At 41.7% G+C, this 18,673-nt stretch overlaps 1 protein-coding gene across 1 annotated transcript in view; it reads left to right on the top strand.

Annotated features, from left to right (window-relative positions):
* Window positions 1-18,435, top strand: part of LOC117352249 (hippocampus abundant transcript-like protein 1) — a 102,445-nt gene extending 84,010 nt beyond the window's left edge. The window contains exons 10-12 of the mRNA XM_033928591.1: window positions 622-719; window positions 13,614-13,771; window positions 16,025-18,435. Coding sequence (XP_033784482.1) covers window positions 622-719; window positions 13,614-13,771; window positions 16,025-16,240 — 472 coding nt within the window. The 3' untranslated portion in view covers window positions 16,241-18,435. The remainder of the gene's footprint in view (window positions 1-621; window positions 720-13,613; window positions 13,772-16,024) is intronic.
* The last annotated feature ends 238 nt before the right edge of the window (window positions 18,436-18,673 follow it).

Raw genomic sequence — 18,673 nt, 5'->3', positions numbered from 1 at the left:
TCAAGAGCCGTATCCCAGTCGGGTTTTCAGGATTTCCCCAATGAATATGCATTGAAAGCAGTGCATGCAAATACATCTCATGCATATTCATTGGGGAAATCCTGAAAACCCGACTGGAATACGGCTCTCAAGGACCGGAGTTCCCTATCCCTGCTCTAGAAAAGGAAAAACAAAGAAAAAAAATTCTGAACCAAATGGTGTACCTTGTCCCACTGCCCTGCCTTGTACCCTGTCCCCCTTCTGGTGGTCTAGTGGTAGGACAGGGCAGGTCTAGTGGCAGGCTGGGACAGGGCAGGCAGGCCTAGTGGCTGGCAGGCAGCCCCCCTCACTCCCCCCGGGTACTTTTTTTAAAAATTCCGGCGGGCCAGCGCTGTATCGGCAGGAGCTTTCTGCGCTACCTCCGAGTCCTCATTTGTTGTGGCAGAGTGGTGCACAAGGAGCGAGCTTTTCACGATACTGCGCCACTCCCTGAATGGTTGCTGTCAGTTCTGAGATGTTTTTGTTATAGTACTAACTATTGCAACTAATTTTCTGGTTGTCTCTAAAGCTAAATCAGCTAAAACTTCATATGCATATTTCAGTTTTGATTCTAATTAAGGAGGATTGATGCTTGTTTTATAGGATGATGTGGGCAGCAGGAGCTGTGGCAGCTATGTCCAGTATTACATTTCCAGCAATCAGTGTTCTTATTTCACACAATGCTGAGGCAGATCAGCAGGGTAAGTACAAGTTTTCTTGCTTGCTAGCTAGCTATATGCATGGGACCAATGATTTCAACGTACACTCCTCCCTCAATAGGAGGTTAGGGGCAGAGCCGGCTCGCGAATATTGAAAATTTGCAAATAACTTTTGGGCCGGCTCTGACCCACCCCCGCCTTCCTCCCGGCATCATAGACCTTACCTGGTGGTCTAGTGGGCTTTTGGGGCAGGAGCGATCTTCCTACGCTCCTGCCCCGTGCAGATCACTCATACAAAATGGCTGCCATGAGTTCCCGTAGCCTCTCGAGACTACGACAGGAACTCCCCGCAGCCATTTTGTATGAGTGATCTACATGGGGCAGGAGCGTAGGAAGATCGCTCCTGCCCTGAAAGCCTGCTAGACCTCCAGGTAAGATCCAGGGAGGTCCGGGATGCAGCGTTTCTTTTCCCCCAAAAAAATCGCGAATAACCGAATCCACGGATACTGGAACCGTGGATTTGGAGGAAGAAGTGTATTGTCAAAGATGGTGCCTACATCCTTTACCTGGGTAATGATTGCTAATAAAGAATCTTAGCTGGTAGCCACAAATGGGATTATTTTTCCTTATGCATGCCACTTACCACTTGTATACATTCAATTCCAGTTCATTTTACAAATATTTTTTAAAAACACCAGACCATCAGCTGCAGTGGCAATACAACCTAAGGCCGTTCGGGAGCAATAGTCTTTATTCACTTGCTGTCGTTTCTGCTGGCTCCCTAGTGAAGACCCTAGGCCTTCACAGATAGACCACTCAACTCTCCTTATGCTGATACAAATAATATGAGGTTTAATAATCAAATAGTAATAGCTTACAGGAACAAATCACACACAGCATACAGAGTGATAGAGCATACATCAGGCTGGCCATGCCGATGGAGAACCTCCGACGAGTTCTGAAACCATGGTTCAGGGAGCTTTCTTTTGTATGATTCTGGCAGCTCTGGCCCACATTGGTGCATGTTACATTTCACATTTTCATTGGTTAATCATATTCATTATCTCATATTTAAAGCTATGGGTTGGTTAACATAAATTGAGTGATTCTGTGTCACGCCTTTTTCCATGTGCTTCTCCCTCATTTCCCCGTAAATGTCCCGTTAATATACCAAGTTCCTCTTTTGAGCACCTGGGCCTAACGGTTTTCCAGCTCTGTGGTTAGCCTTTTTGTATACTTATGTCCGTGGTTCGTCTTTCCTCTGGTGAAAGTTATCATGTTGCGAATGTTTCCTCTAGTGAAAGTTATGTTGCTTATGTTTTTCATCAGAATTATTTTTCTTTATAACCACATCTTTTGTTTTTTAGGAAAAAGCAGAAATGTCTTTCAGAGTTCATGGCTGCTCTCAGAGTTGACAATTTCTAGTCAGAGAGCCTATTTGCTTTTTCAGCAACCATTTTAGGTCTTAGCTGTACTGGCCTTGATTTGGCCTGCTACTACTGTGACAGGGAAATTCTCGGGGGTCTTCACCTGAGCTTACAGGACTTTCCCCTCCCCCTTCTCACTAGGAAAAAGATAAACAATGTTTACTAGCCTGTACTCTTAATACACTCCACTCAATCAACAGATTGATCTTCCAGTATATCTTACCCTTGACCCACATCTAAATTCTACTCTTGAATCTCAACAAAATCTTCTGGGTGTTCAGATTCACCATCACAATTCCTTATTTTATGCTTAAGAAAACATTTCCTTGGAAATTTCAAGAATAAAGCCATACCTAGTGTAACTTCCCTGCAAGGAAGTGAAGAAACTTATGCCTAATCTGTTGTGTTCAAGTTGATACATCAGGAAAAATATATAACTTAGGCCAAATGAAAATTTAAAGATGATCTAAGGTTAACATAACAGTTCTTCTGTTGAAGTTTCATATTGTTTCTCATCCTTCTTTGGTCTTAGCCTTTTAAGCAAGCTAACTATATAAAAAGCTATAGAAATGACTGGATGAAGAGAAGGGATCAGTCACAGCCTTTTAAGCAAGCTACCTATATAAAAAGCTATAGAAATGACTGGATGAAGAGAAGGGATCAGTCACAGAATCAGTGATATATTTCTTCAACATCTCATTTTATTATGTCCCTTCTGGATTCCATATGTTTAGTCTCAACCCGCAATCCAGGAGTTGTAGAAATTCAACACTAGCCTGAAAGTTAGCAAACATGTCCAGTTACAATTTCTGCAAGCAATCCGTGCAGAAGTCTTTTGCAGTTGCTCTGCTTTTATTTTTTCACATAAGGTTCATTTTCTTAGTGGCTTCAGTGGCCTTCCCGGTGGTCCCCTGTCGGAGGAAAGGACGTAGTCCTGCAGTGCAGGACTGCTGCTTCAAAGTGAAATTTTGGTGATCTGTGGAGCCAGCCTGCTGTGTGTTACCATTCCTAAACTCAGGGTTCATTTCCCTGGGCGTTTGCTTGCCCGCTGACTTTGTCATGGGTTTCAAATACAGGCTGTATGCATCTGGAGAGAAACCCACCTGGGTTTCAAGGTGCATGCTGCCTTTTCCTGCCCCCGACTGCGTGGCGAGGATGTGTGGGGGCGGCGTTCGTAGTCTTTGTCTGGCCGGCTGGCAGTCCAAAGATCTTCCACTCTGGTCATTTGAAGAAGTTTCTGAGGACTTCCCAGCCCCTAATCTGTTGAATGTGGACATTGATTGCGCTGAAGCAGCGACCATGTACCATGTGCCCTAGCATGCTGGGGGAAGGAGCTTCTCCTCCAAGTACTCGGGCTGGGGAGCCAGCCTGGGTCCATGCCTCTGGCAGAAAATCTCACCTAGAAGCCGTCCTGATGTCTGGCGCAAAACGCCTGCATTATGAGTCTGGGGACTTCTTTGGTGCTGCACATGTACCTCAAAAGAGCCCTGCCATGGTTGTTGGAAGGGCCTTTTCTCTGGATTTTATTCGGTTTCTCTGAAAGGTGTATTATTAAGACCCTGCTCATTTTGTCTCAGTCTGTTGCACCTGAAGTGGAGCTTCCTGTTCGGGAACCCTCTCGTCTGGTTGTAGCAGACCTCAATTGCAGTAGCTGCCATGTAGATATCATGACTCTTCTATCTGCTGACACTGCTTCTGTATTGGATCTGGCTGATACCCTTGTTGGGACTGGTCACCTCAGCCGCCCTGAGCATCCAGATTTGGGTGATGACTCTTCTGTCGCAGATTTTCAGTGGGCTTTTGTCTGCCTTTTTACTGTTGCTGCTCTGAAAGAGCTCCATTTGGATTCGCCACCTTCCACTTCTCAGGCTTATATCATGGACCATTTTCCTGTGCCTTTTTTCCATTCCATCCACAGCTTCCTGGACTGGTTTCAGAACAATGATACCACAGAAAGCTCTTTCCCACCTTCTAATGCTATGCCTAAGCTTTATCCAATGGATCCTGATTTTCAGCAGGTTTTTGAATAGCTTGATGTAGTGGTGCAGATTAATCAGTTCACAGCCTTCCCTAGTGATAGGGGAGTGAGGTTTACGGACTCTCAGGATCGCAGGGTGGATATTATGTTAGAGTTTCATCTTTAGGTATCCAAGCGGCTGCTTACTTTATGGCACATGTCTGTCATTCCAGCCTGCGCAGTGCTTCCTCTGTTGAGGTGCATGCCTGTGCTCTGCTGGTGATGGTTAGTGTGTATTATATGTAGGATGCCCTTTATGATCATTTGAGTTCTTGATACATTCCCTGTTTGTGCGGTGTCTGTGCATCAGACTCTTTGGATCCATGTTTGGGATGGGGACGCTGCCTCAATGACCTCCTTAAGCGGACATCCTTTCAAGGGCCAGCTTCTTGTTGGTACAGATCTGGATGGCCTCTACACAGGTGTTGCCAAGCGCCGCCCTAAGTCTACTCCTGTTAACAAGTTTCGCTGGACGTCAGGAAGGGATCATAGTGCTCTTCATTCCTCCCACAGGTCTCATCAGGGATCCACAGGTTCTTCTTCCCAGTCCCAATTCCAGATGACCTCAGGTTCCTATGCTGTGGCTGCGCCTAAAAAGCCCTAATGACACCAGAAGTCATGCCACCAGAAGTGGTTTCCTCATATTGGAGGCTGACTTTTTTCAGTTTTATCAGGAGTGGACTTGATTTTCTGTGGATCGATGGGTGCTGGCCATCATTCAGAAGGGGCACAAGTTAGACCTCCTTTGCCTGCCTCTGAATTTGTTTCTGGACTCCGACAAGTCGACCAGAATGGAGTCCAGGGTTCGCAAAACTCTGCAACGCCTCTTAGACATCTGGGCTCTGTAACCTGTTCCAGAACACAAATCGGGCATAGGCAGATACTCCTTATACTTCATCGTGCCACAGAAAGTCTCGGAGGATTGGAGACTCTTTCTGAATCTAAGTCGATCAACCGCTACTTGCGGATTCCTCTTTTTGGGATGGAATCAGAGTGCATGGTGATAGCTGCTGTCTCTCCTGGAGAGTTTCTGGTGTCTGTGGATCTCGCTTACCTACATATTTTGATCTACCTGGAGCATCGTCAGTTTCTGCATTTTCATGTTCTGCAACAGCATTTCCTGTTTGCAGCTCTGCCCTTTGGCCTCGCGATGGCGCCCCACACTTTTGCCAAGGTGGTAGTTCTGGTGGCTTTCCGCCAGCAGGGAGTCCAAATCCATCCTTCCTTGGGCAACTGGTTGATCCGGGCTCTGTCTCGTCAGGAGTGTGAAAGTGCAGTGGAGAAAGTAGTGTCTATGCTGAAGGCATTGTCAAGTACAGGAAGAGCCACTAGATGTCCTCCCAGTCCATGGAGTATCTGGTCCTTCTCTTCGTCTCCAGACAGGGTTGTATATTTCTTCCCGAGGCATGCAGACAGAAACTTCAACAATAGATCAGAATTCTCCTAGACCATCCGGCTCCCTCGGCCTAGCATTATCTGCAGGTTCTGGGGTCTCTGTCAGCCTCCTTGGAGGCAGTCCCCTAGGTCAGAGTGCACATGCACCCTTTACAGCAGTCCCTCTCTCGGTGGTCTCCACGGCGTTTTCCTCTTCAGATGCTGCTCCTCTGGATGGTGCCAGCCAGCAGTAGCTTGAGCTGGTGACTTCAGGGGCTGGGCTGGCCCCTTTGGATTTCAGAGTGAATGACTCCTTATGACGGATACCAACTTGTTGGGTTGGGGGCTCACTGCAGGGACCGCTCCATTCAGGGGCAATGGACTCCTCATCTGAAATGTTGGTTGATCAATCGTCTGGAGCTTCGGGCAATTTGGCGCTACTCGCTCTCCAGCCCCTTCTGAAAGGACAGTGGTTTGAGTTTCTCCGAAAAAGACATAGCAGAGGCATACGTACTTCATCAAGGGGGTCCGAGAAGCACTTTCTTGGACCAGGAGGCTCGCATGTGGTTCCGCTGGGCAGAAGCTCATCTTCTGTCTTCCTCAGTGGGCCATTTGGCCAGAGTTGACGTTCAGACAGACATCCTCGGTCGATAGATCCTGGACCCAAGCATGATCCCTCTCGCAGGAGGCGTTCCGTCTGATCATACAGTGCTGGAGTCAGCTCCAGATGGACTTGTTGGCTTCAGCAGAGAACTCGACCAGGTGCTTCTTCAGTCAACAAACGGTGAGGAAGCTAGGGCTGGATGCCTTGATTCACCCCTGGCCAGCTCATGAGCTCCTGTATGATGATCCCTCCATGACCTCTGATCGGTTGGGTCCTCCGCTGGATAGCAACACATCTAGACCTGGTGATTCTAGTAGCTTTAGATTGGCCTCGTTGCCCATGGTATGCGGATTTTGTCCTCCTTCCATGGGGTGAGAAACTCAGGCTCCTTCTTCTTTGATATCTTCTAAGTCAGGGGCCAACGGCCATGAAGAACCCACGGTGTTTTGGTCTTACGGCATGGCTCTTGAGCGCTCAGCTTTGATGAAGCATGGTTTTTCGTATGTAATTATCTCGACTTTTTTGTGCTTGATAAAACCCTCTATTATGGCGTCTTATGCCAAAGCCTGGAAGGCTTTCCAACAGTGGTGTGCTAAGAATTATTTTCGGTGGTCCTTTGTTTTTCTTCAGGCAGGCCTAGAAACAGGTTTAGCAGTGGCCTTCCTTAAAATTCGGGTTGCAGGACTTTCATGTTTTAAAGCGCGCAGAGGCGGTAATTCGCTAACTGCTCATCCAGCTGTGTCCAGGTTTCTGGGAGGGGCACTTTGTTTATGACCTTCCTTGCGTCTTCTTTTCCTTTCATGGAATCTTAACATCGTCCTGCAAGGCCTTGAAGAGGCCCCATTCAAACCACTGAAGAATGCTTCTCTTCTGGATCTGACAGTCAAGACTGTCTTTCTGGTTGCCATTGTCTTGTTTGTCTGCTTTTCCTTCCACAGGCTTAGAGTGAAAGATTGGATCTTGTGCAAGTTGCCTGTCAGGAGTGTCTTGCTCCACTGTTTGGAGAAGACTAATGATTTTTGGCTGTATCTTTGCCTATTTGTTCTGACTGCTGCGCCTCGCTGTGGTCGGCCGGTGGCCAAGGCATCGATTGCTCAATGGATTTGAATGGCCATTTTCACAACTTACATCGCCTGTGGCATGCAGCCACTGATTTTGCTTAATGCCCACTCGACTGGAAGTATGGCTGTGTCGTGGGCGGATTCTCGCACGATTCATCCAAATTTTTAATAGACTTAAAACTGTAGTTCTTCCTCTCCCTGGCATGCTCATGTCATTCACTTCCAGGGCTGTATACTGACAGATGGAGTCCACAGTATCAGTCCTGCAGGGTCCCATAATCTGAATCCAGCTGTCCTCTATTAGCACAGACTCTTCTTCCCCATTGAATGAAATCTTTGAAGTGGATGCTTCAGTCTTGCCACCTCCACTCTTAGTTCTTTTACTTCATGAGTGATTCAAGCTGAAGACATCTTGCATATGGAACCATCCCTTCTCCTTGGGTGCATTTTCTGGCTGCACAGAGACAGAAAGTGTAACCTGGACAACAGCTTTGGTTACAGTGTTTCCCAGTCATTCTGTGGTTGCAGAAGTTCTTGCACCTAATGAAAGAAAAGAGAAGAGAAAGCAGAAAAAGCCCTATCAAAGCAATGTCCTCTTACTAATTGACTGAAGAGCCTATATTGCACCCTCTGAATCTAGAAAACCCAGGGGGGATCCAAGATTTAAATAGTAAACTCAACAAAATCAGTCAATGATTAAGTCAAAATATGCTCGCACTAAATATTGAAAAAAACCAGTCGTTCTGTTCCCCTGTACCGACAAGGAAGATCTTACCTCTCCAATCTGCATTAAGAACAAACCTATCAAAATGGATTCTAACATAAAACTACTCTGAGTCATTCTTGACAATAAACTTTCTTATCACAACCAGATCAGTTCTTTTGTCAAGAAATCCTTCTATAAACTTAATGATCCGCTCTATATCCATGCTTCTAGACGCCCCTTCTCTAAACATCCTTCTTCATTCCCTTGTTATTTCACAGACTACTGCAACTCCCTATACCAAGGTTCAACACAAAAAGAAATCTGCAAACTTCAAATTCTCCAAAACAAGGCCATTAAGCTAATCCATAAAGCAAAAAAAAAGACCATGTGACCCCTCTACTCTGAAAAGCACACTGGTTATCCATCTCTCATCGGATCATCTACAAATTGCTTCTCCTTACCTTTAAAACAAAACTTGCACATTCTCTGACTTTCATCGACAAACTCTGATCAAAGAAAAACGCACAATGCACTATGCACAAAAAATTGGTTAAAAAAAAATAAACAGTAAAGAATTATTCAAACTGGTAAAAACGTTAACAGACACAACACGAATCCTGAAAAAGGACAATGAGAGCCCCCCATCCGCTCAAATCCTAGCTAACTTTTTTTTTTTTTTAAAATAAAATCACTGACCTAAGAACTACTCTACCCACACCCACAACCAATACACTTCAATACCTAGAACCCCATAATCAGGTTCCCAGAGCAAACATGAATTGGGATCACTTTTAACTCCCAAACTGGCACCAGTTCCTAAGTTTATTCAGCAAATATACCAAATCTAACTGCCTACTCGACGAATGTTCCCCTAAACTCATGACAGTTGCCCCCCCTGAATTCAAAATGGAACTATTCAATTGGTTAACAACTGCCCTTACAAACAGAACCTTAAAGAAGGATATGGGACACATACTGATTACTCCTATCCCCAAAAATCAAAAAGCCTCAACAGCACTAACAGACCCATAGCAAGCATTCCCCTTTTCACAAAGCTACAGGAAGGATTGGTCAACCTACAACTAACAGACTACATAGACAAATTTAACACTCTCAGTGAACACCAATCAGGCTTCAGGAAAAGATACAGTACAGAAACTGTCATAGCTTCCATATTAAACCACCTCTATGATCTTTTCAGCAAAGGCAAGAGCGCACTGATTCTGCAACTAGACCTTAGCAGTGCGTTCGACCTAGTAGACCACAAAATCATGCTACTGTGCCTTGACGCAATAGGAATCTCGGGAAAGGTAATGAAATGGTTCCAATAATTCCTAACAAACAGATCCTACCAAGTAACTAGCAACGGAAATTACTCCAACTCATGGAAAAACCCTTCAGGGGTACCTCAAGGCTCCCCTCTATCACCCACATTATTCAACATCTACCTCGCATCCTTAGGTCACCTACTACAAAAACTAAACTTAAAGCACTACATATATGCAGACGATATAACCATCCTAATCCCCATAACTGACATCACAAATGAAACTATAGATAAACTCTCACATACTATGATAGAAATCGAAAAATGGACCACCAGCTTCAAACTAAAACTAAACCCAGAGAAAACAAAAATCTTCTTGGCAAGCCCCAAAGACAAAATAACGAAAACATCGTTAAAAATAAACGACCATGAATGCCCAATCTCCAAAACCATAAAAATACTGGGTATCACTCTAGATACTCACCTAACCATGGCTGACCACACAAACCTACTGGTGAAGAAATGCTTTTACACGATGTGGAAGCTAAGGACTATCAAAAATACTTTGACACAACATCCTTTAGATTACTGGTGCAATCGCTGATCCTATCTACCCTAGATTACTGCAACATCGCCTACCTGGGTATCCCCAAAAAAACAGTACAAAAATTAAGATTAGTGCAAAACACTGCAGTTCGCTTGATCTTCGGACTGAAGAAAAAAGACCACATCAGCCCCTATTACAAAAAATTACACTGGCTATCAATGGAGGCGCGGCTACTGTTCAAATTTGCATGCATCTGTTACAAACAAGTATGGGGGCCTAGCACCTTCCTACCTGCAAACACACTTCACTCTACACAACCCCACACGTACAGCCAGAAACAAAAACATCTTTGCATACCCAAAAATCACAGGCTGCAAATACAAATCCTTCCTAGACAGAACCTTCATGTTCCAAGCAAACAGACAGCAATCCTGGCTGGGAAACCACATAAATAAAGCCAGACAGACCTATAACACATTCCGAAAATCAATTAAAACCACTTTATTTGACAAATTCCTTGCCTAATCAGATGACCTCTCTCAGATATTCTTTCCCCTTATAACCCCAATGTATTATGTAATTTCTTTCTCTCATGTATTCCTTCCCTATGCTTCCCTAATTATTATGTAACTTCCTTCTTCTTACATTGTGTAATTTGCTGATTGTCCAGCCTTCTTTCTATGTGAACCGCCTAGAAGTCAGTTTGACTATGGCGGTATAGAAAAATAAAGTTATTATTATTATAATTCTTTATTCCTCCTCTAGAAATTTGCAATCTAACTCTCAAAATCTTCTTCCAACCCCTTCCATCTGCGAAATCTTTTATGACACCACACGTAAATCAATGTTCTCTGTTAGGCTCCAGCACTATGGAATGCAATGCCAACCAAACTCAGACAAGTAGTATCCTTATCTTTATTCAACTCCAAACTCAAGACCTTCTTATTTCAAGATGCATTCTGTGAAGGTTAACTCCTTATGAAAAATCTTGATGAGACTCCTTTCACCCCTCGATTCCTCTTATTTATTTATTTGTAACTTACTTCCCCTCTTTCCTTATATGTTTGTCTGTCAAGTCTGTTATCTCCCCTTAAATATTTTAAATTGTTTTTTTCTTTTAACTTTTACTGTATTTAAATTGTAAACCGTCTAGATACTCGTGATGAACAGTATAACAAGAAACAATTAAATTTAGAAACTACTGTATATATCAAAAGATCAGCCTAGGGGTGGAAGGGAGAGAATTGAACACTAAACAAAGACTTTTCTCAACTACTATCTGTGCTCTAAAGTGATATTATCTTATGCTCTGAAATGCAGCCAAATTGGATTGGATTTAATTTATTATATTTATAATAATGACTGAAACACTTTTTATATAAAACCCTAACAGAGACTTTAAAAGCTACACTATTGTCTAAACTGACTTGACTAAAAAAAAAAAGCAATGCAATTGACTAAAAAAGGAAAAAGATGTAATCTACTGAAGCCCAAGTTTATCTTTTCCCAAGTCTGAATGCCAACAGATAAGATATTTCAATGAAGCTTTTCTTCCCTGCAGTAGGTCTGCACTTAGCACCTCTTCAGGTCAAGGAGCAGCTGAATTTAGCTATAATTAAAATATGAATGTCATAAGAGGGAAGAATCTAAAATGATGACAACTAATGCTTGAACGTGTTTCAGTATTCTTTATTTCTAGAAATTCAGGTGTGATTGTTTGAGCTTTCTCTTATACTAATCCAGAGGAACTGATTTGGCTGGACAGCAACAAATTTCGTAAAGACAATGTAGTCTAATTTACTGGAAGAGTACTTTTCCAAAATTCAGTCCATCAACAGCAGTTTTGAAAAAAAAAAAATAGGTACAGCGGTACCTCGGTTTACGAGTGCACCGGTTTGCAAGTGTTTTGCAAGACGAGCAAAACATTCGCAAAATCGGCACCTCGGAAACCTAGCGCGCCTCGATTTGCGAGCATTCCCCCACCCGCAATCCGGCACCCCCCCCCCCCCCCGCCGGCAATCCAGCACCCCCCCCCACCGCCATCGGGCACCCCCCCCCCCCCCGCCGCGACTTGAGGTCCCCCCAACCCATCCGAACCCTCTTCTTACTTCAGTGTAGCCTCTACACCGGCACCAGCATGTCCTACCGGTGCCCGAAGATCTGCTTCCTGTGCTGGGCCTTGAGCATGTGCGCATGCTCAAGGCCAGAGAGTTCACGTTCCCTCGAGAGAACGTGAACTCTCAGGCCTTGAGCATGCGCACATGCTCAAGGCCCAGCACAGGAAGCAGATCAACTGGCACCGGCAGGACATGCTGGTGCCGGTGCCGGTGTGGAGGCTACACTGAAGTAAGAAGAGGGTTCGGGTGGGTTGGGGGACCTCAGGTCGCGGCGGGGGGGTGCCGGATTGCGGGGGGAGGGTGCCGGTTCGCGGGGGGGGCCTTCGAGAGAGCAATGCCGGTTCTCGTGGGGGGGAGCAGCACTGCTGGCCTCGGGGGAGGGGGTGGAGGGTGGGAACCTATCAAAGTGAGTTTCCATTATTTCCTATGGAGAAACTCGCTTTGATAAACGAGCATTTTGGATTACGAGCATGCTCCTGGAACGGATTATGCTCGTAATCCAAGGTACCACTGTAGCGGCTTTTGGACTGAATGAGTTTTGCATAGAGTATTCAACACAAAATCAATACAATATGATGGACTTAGTGAGTTTTGGAATGGAAGAGAGAGGATTTCAGCCTCCGCAGTAACATAGAACAGCCAACAGAGCCAATAAAAGCAGAGAAATAAATTAAAGTAAATGAATCTTACCTTGATGAACACAATTAATTATATTACGCAAAACTGACAAAAAATGGACTAAGGGCTCCTTTTACGATGCTGCAGTAGCGGCTTCAGTGCGCGCAACTTTTCATCACGTGCTAACCCCCACGCTAGCCAATAAACTACCCCCTGCTCAAGAGGAGGCGGTAGCGGCTAGCATGTCCGGCGGTTAAGAGTGCAGTTCAATTAGACATTAATCCCACTTTAAAAACTGCTAATGCACAAAGCTGAATATTCTCTGCTTAAGCATTAAACCCCACATGTATGCCCATCCAAATTCCAAACCTATATTAGACAATCATATACACTGGCTATAAAATTACAACTCGCTGATGTCGGAGGACTTCAACAAGGGCTGGCCAGGGATTTATGGCAGATGAGCAGAGTCACACATCTCAGGACTGGAGTGCAGACAGAAGGGAGCCACCTCTCTCCTTTATTGCACTGCACATTTGTGGGGAACCCAGTGCTAAATCATTCGCAGACATCCTGATAGCTAAATATTAGGCTGTTTCAAGCGTTTCTTGAAGATAAGTGTCTTAGTTGTGAATAAAAATTGTTGCGACACTTGTCTATGCTAAACAGAAAAACTGTGGGTGTAATGTCTACTTGGTGAGATTGCCAACTCATTTGGTTGGGTCAAGCCAAGCTTCCATTTGAGCCTTATTGGTGTCACCTTTACATAGTAATGTAAAGCTGACAAATGGAAGCTTTGGTTGGATCATTGTTGAGATATTGCTTAAGTTCTCTGATGTCAGTGAGTTGTAACTTTATACCCAGTATGTATGATTGTCTAATATAACTGTATAAAAGCATAGCAAAAGATAATTATGAATTAAATCCAGAAGTGGATGAAAATAAAGACTGAAAAAGATTCAAGAACATCTCACAAACCTTTGTGAGATGTTCTACACTGAAATGGTTCTGACAGTAAAGAAGTCTTCTGTTACAACACTTAGAGATCTGTTAGACAAAAAAGTACATTTCACAGCACATCTACCCCACTTAATCCAATTCCATTCATGAAAATATTTAATATAAATGTAATTTCTTAAGTAGTATTTTCAAATGAATAAGTCAGAAAACAATGTGTGTGGATTTTTTTTTCATACAGGCGTTGTACAGGGAATGATAACTGGAATTAGAGGCTTGTGCAACGGTCTGGGGCCTGCTCTGTATGGATTTGTTTTCTTTCTGTTTCACATGGAACTCGATGGACTGCCACCAGACTCGAACTCTGATAGCACCACCATACATGATCCAATATATGCGGTAAATGAAAAAAAATATAGGAAATAACTTTAGGTTTTCCATTCAGTTCTTGTGGCAAAACTGTATTGAATTGGATTGGTTTAGTCTAATAAATCTAACTATTTGGATAAGTTGTAGAGGAGGAATGATTTAAAATCAAACTAGTCAGGGAGATTAATACAGGGAAAATAATTGGGGAATTTTTTTCTTAATGTACAGTATTTGACACACACACATAGAAACTATTACAGTACCTTCTATATCTGAATTAACTCACTTTGATTTACTACTAAAAAGGCATAAATTAAAAACAGCACTGCAAAATATTTTCATGCATGTCATCTGCAACCAAATATACTAGTCCAAAAGGTAAATATCTATGTCCTGCTTAGATTTACCAATTTAAGGACACGTGAAAAGAAAGGATAAAATTAAATGATTTCTTATTTTTAGTATCTTTCAAAATGATGCTCACTGTAGTTCAATGCATTATTAGATTTTTTTTTTTAGGTACATTAAATCCCTGCCTCAAGGAGCCATTGTTCCGAGCTGTGAATTATTTCCTAAATGTGTTTTTGTATCAACATATCAAATGATGCATATAATTGTGTTTGCAAATTGTATCATGCTTTCTTTGAGGACAACAGGATAGCAAATCTTCACAGATGGTGATGTCACCGATTATATTCTTGTGCAGGAACAGCTTCACCAGTTTCAGAAGCCCCACTGCACATATGGGTTACTTCTGCCTACTGCTTTCTTATGGGGATTGACTCAAGGGTTGATTCAGAAAGATATTGTGAGTCTAAGCAGGTGGTTATCATTGGCTTATACAGTAAAACCTTGGTTTGCGAGCATAATTTGTTCAGAAGCATGCTTGTAATCCAAAACACTCGTATATCAAAGCGAATTTCCCTTTAGGAAATAATGGAAACTCAGATGATTCGTTCCACAACCCAAAAACTTTAATACAAAATACTATACGTACTTGTATTGCAAGACCTCGCTCATTTAGAACAGTCATTACACTCCTGCAGTATCAGAGAGAGAAGAACCATTGGCTCAGATGTGTGTATACTTTATGTACTTGTATTGCAAGACGTTGCTTATATATCAAGTTAAAATTTAATCAAATGTTTTGCTTGTCTTGGAAAACACTTGCAATCCAAGGTTTTAATGTATGTGAGTTGTTCATTCTGAGCAACATAGAAAAAAAATTGAGAGCAAGTGTTAACTTGTGGGGAATACATGACTGTTCATTATATTAAAATGAATGCATATGGTGGCATCATAGAGCATTCTGTGGCGATGCAGAAAAGGAAACTGTTGATGCAGATTTGAGAATTTTTTGGTCCTGGAAGCATAGTCCGATCTGACCACTGTGTCCTGATAGCTTTCCACATTGGTTCTTTGACCCAACCACCCTACCCCTCATCCTGCTCCTTGGGGTGGGGGGAAGGAAAAAAGCTCCCTGATATCCAGCAGCACCACTCCCATCCTTGCTCCCTTAGCCAAATCAATAATTATTGGTGTTAATCGGCTCCTCCCACCACTACTTGATGTGATCCTCCTTCCCTTCCTCCAGCTCAAAAAAAAAAAATCCATAGAAACCTAGCATTCCCACCCCCTCCCTAAACTTAAAAAAACCTTATAATTCACTGGCGGTCTAGTGGCACCCCACCCCCTTTCCTAGATCTTACTTCAAAAGATGTTTGCTTATTTATTTATTTTTAGAATTTATATACCACTTAAAGCCTAAGTGGTTTACATTCAGGTACTCGAGCATTTTTCCCTATCTGTCCTAGTGGGTTCACACTCTGCCTAATGTACCTGGGGCAATGGGGGATTAAGTGACTTGCCCAGGGTCACAAGGAGCAGCATGGGATTTTAACCCACAACTTCAGGGTGTTGAGGCTGTAGCTCTAACTACTGTGCCACACACCCCTTACCTGTGGCATGCTACCAAAAGGTGCAAGCAGTTTATAATTGATGACAGTTGTTTTTTAAACAGTCTTTATGCTTTTAGAGAGTAAAAGGGGTAGAACTGAATTTTAAAAATATTTGAATAGCTTGATTGTCGTATATTCACTGTATGAGGTTCTGGTTCCTAATAGATAAAGGATCATTAATATCACAAGTGCTCCAGTCAGCACAATGATATGACAATTGAAATTTACTGCTGTACTTCAAAAAGTCAAATTGGATTTTATAATTTCATCAATTGTGTGTGGTAAAAACAGTTTGTAATTTCTTTATACTTGTATTGATTTGCAGAAAGCTGTTATTCCTGGACCACCATTCCTGTTTGGAGCATGTGCAGTTCTCTTTGCTTTCCTGGTTGCTTTATTTATCCCTGAACGCAGAGGCACCTTATCAAAGAGTAGCAGTACAGGACAGCATTTTGACGTGGTCATCAGTACCCCAGATGACAATCTGGATCGAAGCAATGGTGAAGATACAGAACCACTGCTGCAGGACAGCAGTGTGTGAGGACTAGTGCTTCCAAATGACTGTTCGCACATTGTGCAGAGGAAACAAAGCAGAACAGAAAGAGTTTAATGGATTAATGGCTAGCAGAAACTCGAGCATAATCTATAGATCTGTTACTTTTTTCTCTTAGAGTTTTGGTACATTTAGAGTTTTAAGGCTTGAGTTTAACTTTTAACTGGGATACAGTTTCAAATGCTATCTCAAGTTTTGATATTGAAGTACCAGCAGTAAAATATTCATAATACACCACTCTTGCAGTTCCCAAAGGAGACCGTTTCAACTCCACATGTTAATGTAAACTACATAGTGGATCGTTAGGTGAGGAGCTATTGTATTGTCATTGGATATTTTTAGATTTTGGGGATTGCATTGTTTTCATTTAGTTTGGTTAGATGTATATCTCTTATACGTCTGATTTTAGACTGGGTTACACATAGTTTAATGACAATGTCCGAGTGTTGTAGGGTACATAGAAATCCTAGATCCATATTTGCATCCAGATTCTGGCCATTAGAAACTGAAGTCTGGTAGATAACCAAGGACTTTACTATAACTTTTGAGTCTATGCAGAAGCTGTACCAGAGAATGATGGTCAACGAACTTCTTAAATAGTTTCTGCTCTGAAGTGGTAAATCAGTAGGCACCACAGATAGTAACTAGTTTGGTTATTTTCTAGGAATAAACGTAAATTTTGAAGGAGTGAAGAGCCTACATACTTGAGTAATTAGAGACATCTCTAATTACTGTGGACTAAATAATCACATTCAGATTTGCACTCTTATCGTCTAGTACTTTTCTTATACTTGAAATGCCTTATCACCTCAGTTGTTGCACATCGGCCCTACCTTCAGTTTAGAAATTCAGAAATCTTAATTAGTTTGTATATCAGGTGGTGCATCCTGATGTGCTGAATTCCAATTTAAGAAAATATTTTGTGAACATATCTTGAAGATATTTTCCTAATCCAGAATTTTTAAAATGTGCTGTAAATGTCAAATTAGCTACAACATCCATGAACCATTAGAAAAAAATACAACTCCCAAGAAAAATATAAATGAGCTGCACTTTTCTTGGTTTCATAGGCTCTCTCTAAATTATTTTCAGAAAGGTATTTTAAGACACGTGACCTCAGATGATATCCATTTATCCAAAACTGAATCACTGTGGATTTGATTAATGCTATATACCATAGCTCAAGCCTCATTACCTCTCTCTGAAGTCACTATGTCAAGTTAATTTGGGAAAGGATTAGATCCAGATATTTGTAAATGGTTGCTACTTTTCTATAAACCAAATACCTAGAAACTATGTAGTATAGAAGCATTTTATTTTTGTGCCATGAGGAATGCAGCTTATCAAAATATTCCCTAACAATGATTGGGTTTGTATATATGTGTATAAATGATACTAATAATGTGAAAGTGCTTTCTCCTGTGATCAAATTGGGGAGAAGCCTGGATATATTTAATATATACATCAGAAGACATATTTTCATATACATATACCACTAAGCAATAGAAAGTAAAAATAAAACTAGATCATGCTCATAAACGGACAACATTAAAACAAAAATGTTTTACTGTTTATTTTCCTACCTAGTGATATATTTCAAACTATAATGTTTTGATGTTTTCTTTATAAGAGCATGTATGTGTTTGCAGTCAAATTAGATAGAGAAGCATGAACCCCTCTCGCCAAGAAAGATGATATGGCATATTAAGACATGGAAAAAGCAGATTGACCTTTTTTTTTTTTTTTTTTTGCTTAGTCTTGGGCCAGTAGTTAGCTATATTTTTCTATATATGTAAAGATGTGAATTCAGAGAGCGTTTTTAATATAGAAAAATGCAAGCCAGTCTTTGTTATAGTTTCACATTCTCTTTCTCTAAAATAAATATGCTCTGCCATTGTGATATGTATTCTATAATATACAGATATACATTTATATATAATACCTAGGAGTACTATGTAAATTTTGTATTTATGTATGAAATTATTCTCAGAGAGAAATATAATCTTTTATAAAGAATTACGAATTGACCAAAATGTTTTTTTAACATATATATTATATATATATATATATTTTGAAACATTCTATTCATAACAGTGAGAACCACCTTTTATAAATGCTGTTAATTTTTTTAAGTTAACAAGCTTCATGATACATAATAAAACTGGCAAATTATTCCTTCTCAGTCTGCGTGTGGACTGTGTGTTTGTAAAAATCACTAATAGTGTCATTTCCTCTTTGAAATGCAGAGGTGAATGTTCTGTTTTTCAGCACATATTGATGATAACTTTGTATGGGATGTCTAGATAAGAGTGTAGGTATTTAGATCAGTTCATTTAAAAAAGCCCCCTTGTATTTTCAGCAAGACTTGGTAAATATGGAGCCTTTTCTGAACTATATAGTGCTATCGAAATAGTACATCTA

This window comes from Geotrypetes seraphini, chromosome 1 (genome assembly GCF_902459505.1).
Source record: "Geotrypetes seraphini chromosome 1, aGeoSer1.1, whole genome shotgun sequence".
In the NCBI taxonomy this organism is placed as follows: Eukaryota; Metazoa; Chordata; class Amphibia; order Gymnophiona; family Dermophiidae; genus Geotrypetes; species Geotrypetes seraphini.
The sequence above is the reverse complement of the archived record's forward strand: the minus strand, read 5'-3'. Positions and strand labels throughout refer to the sequence as shown.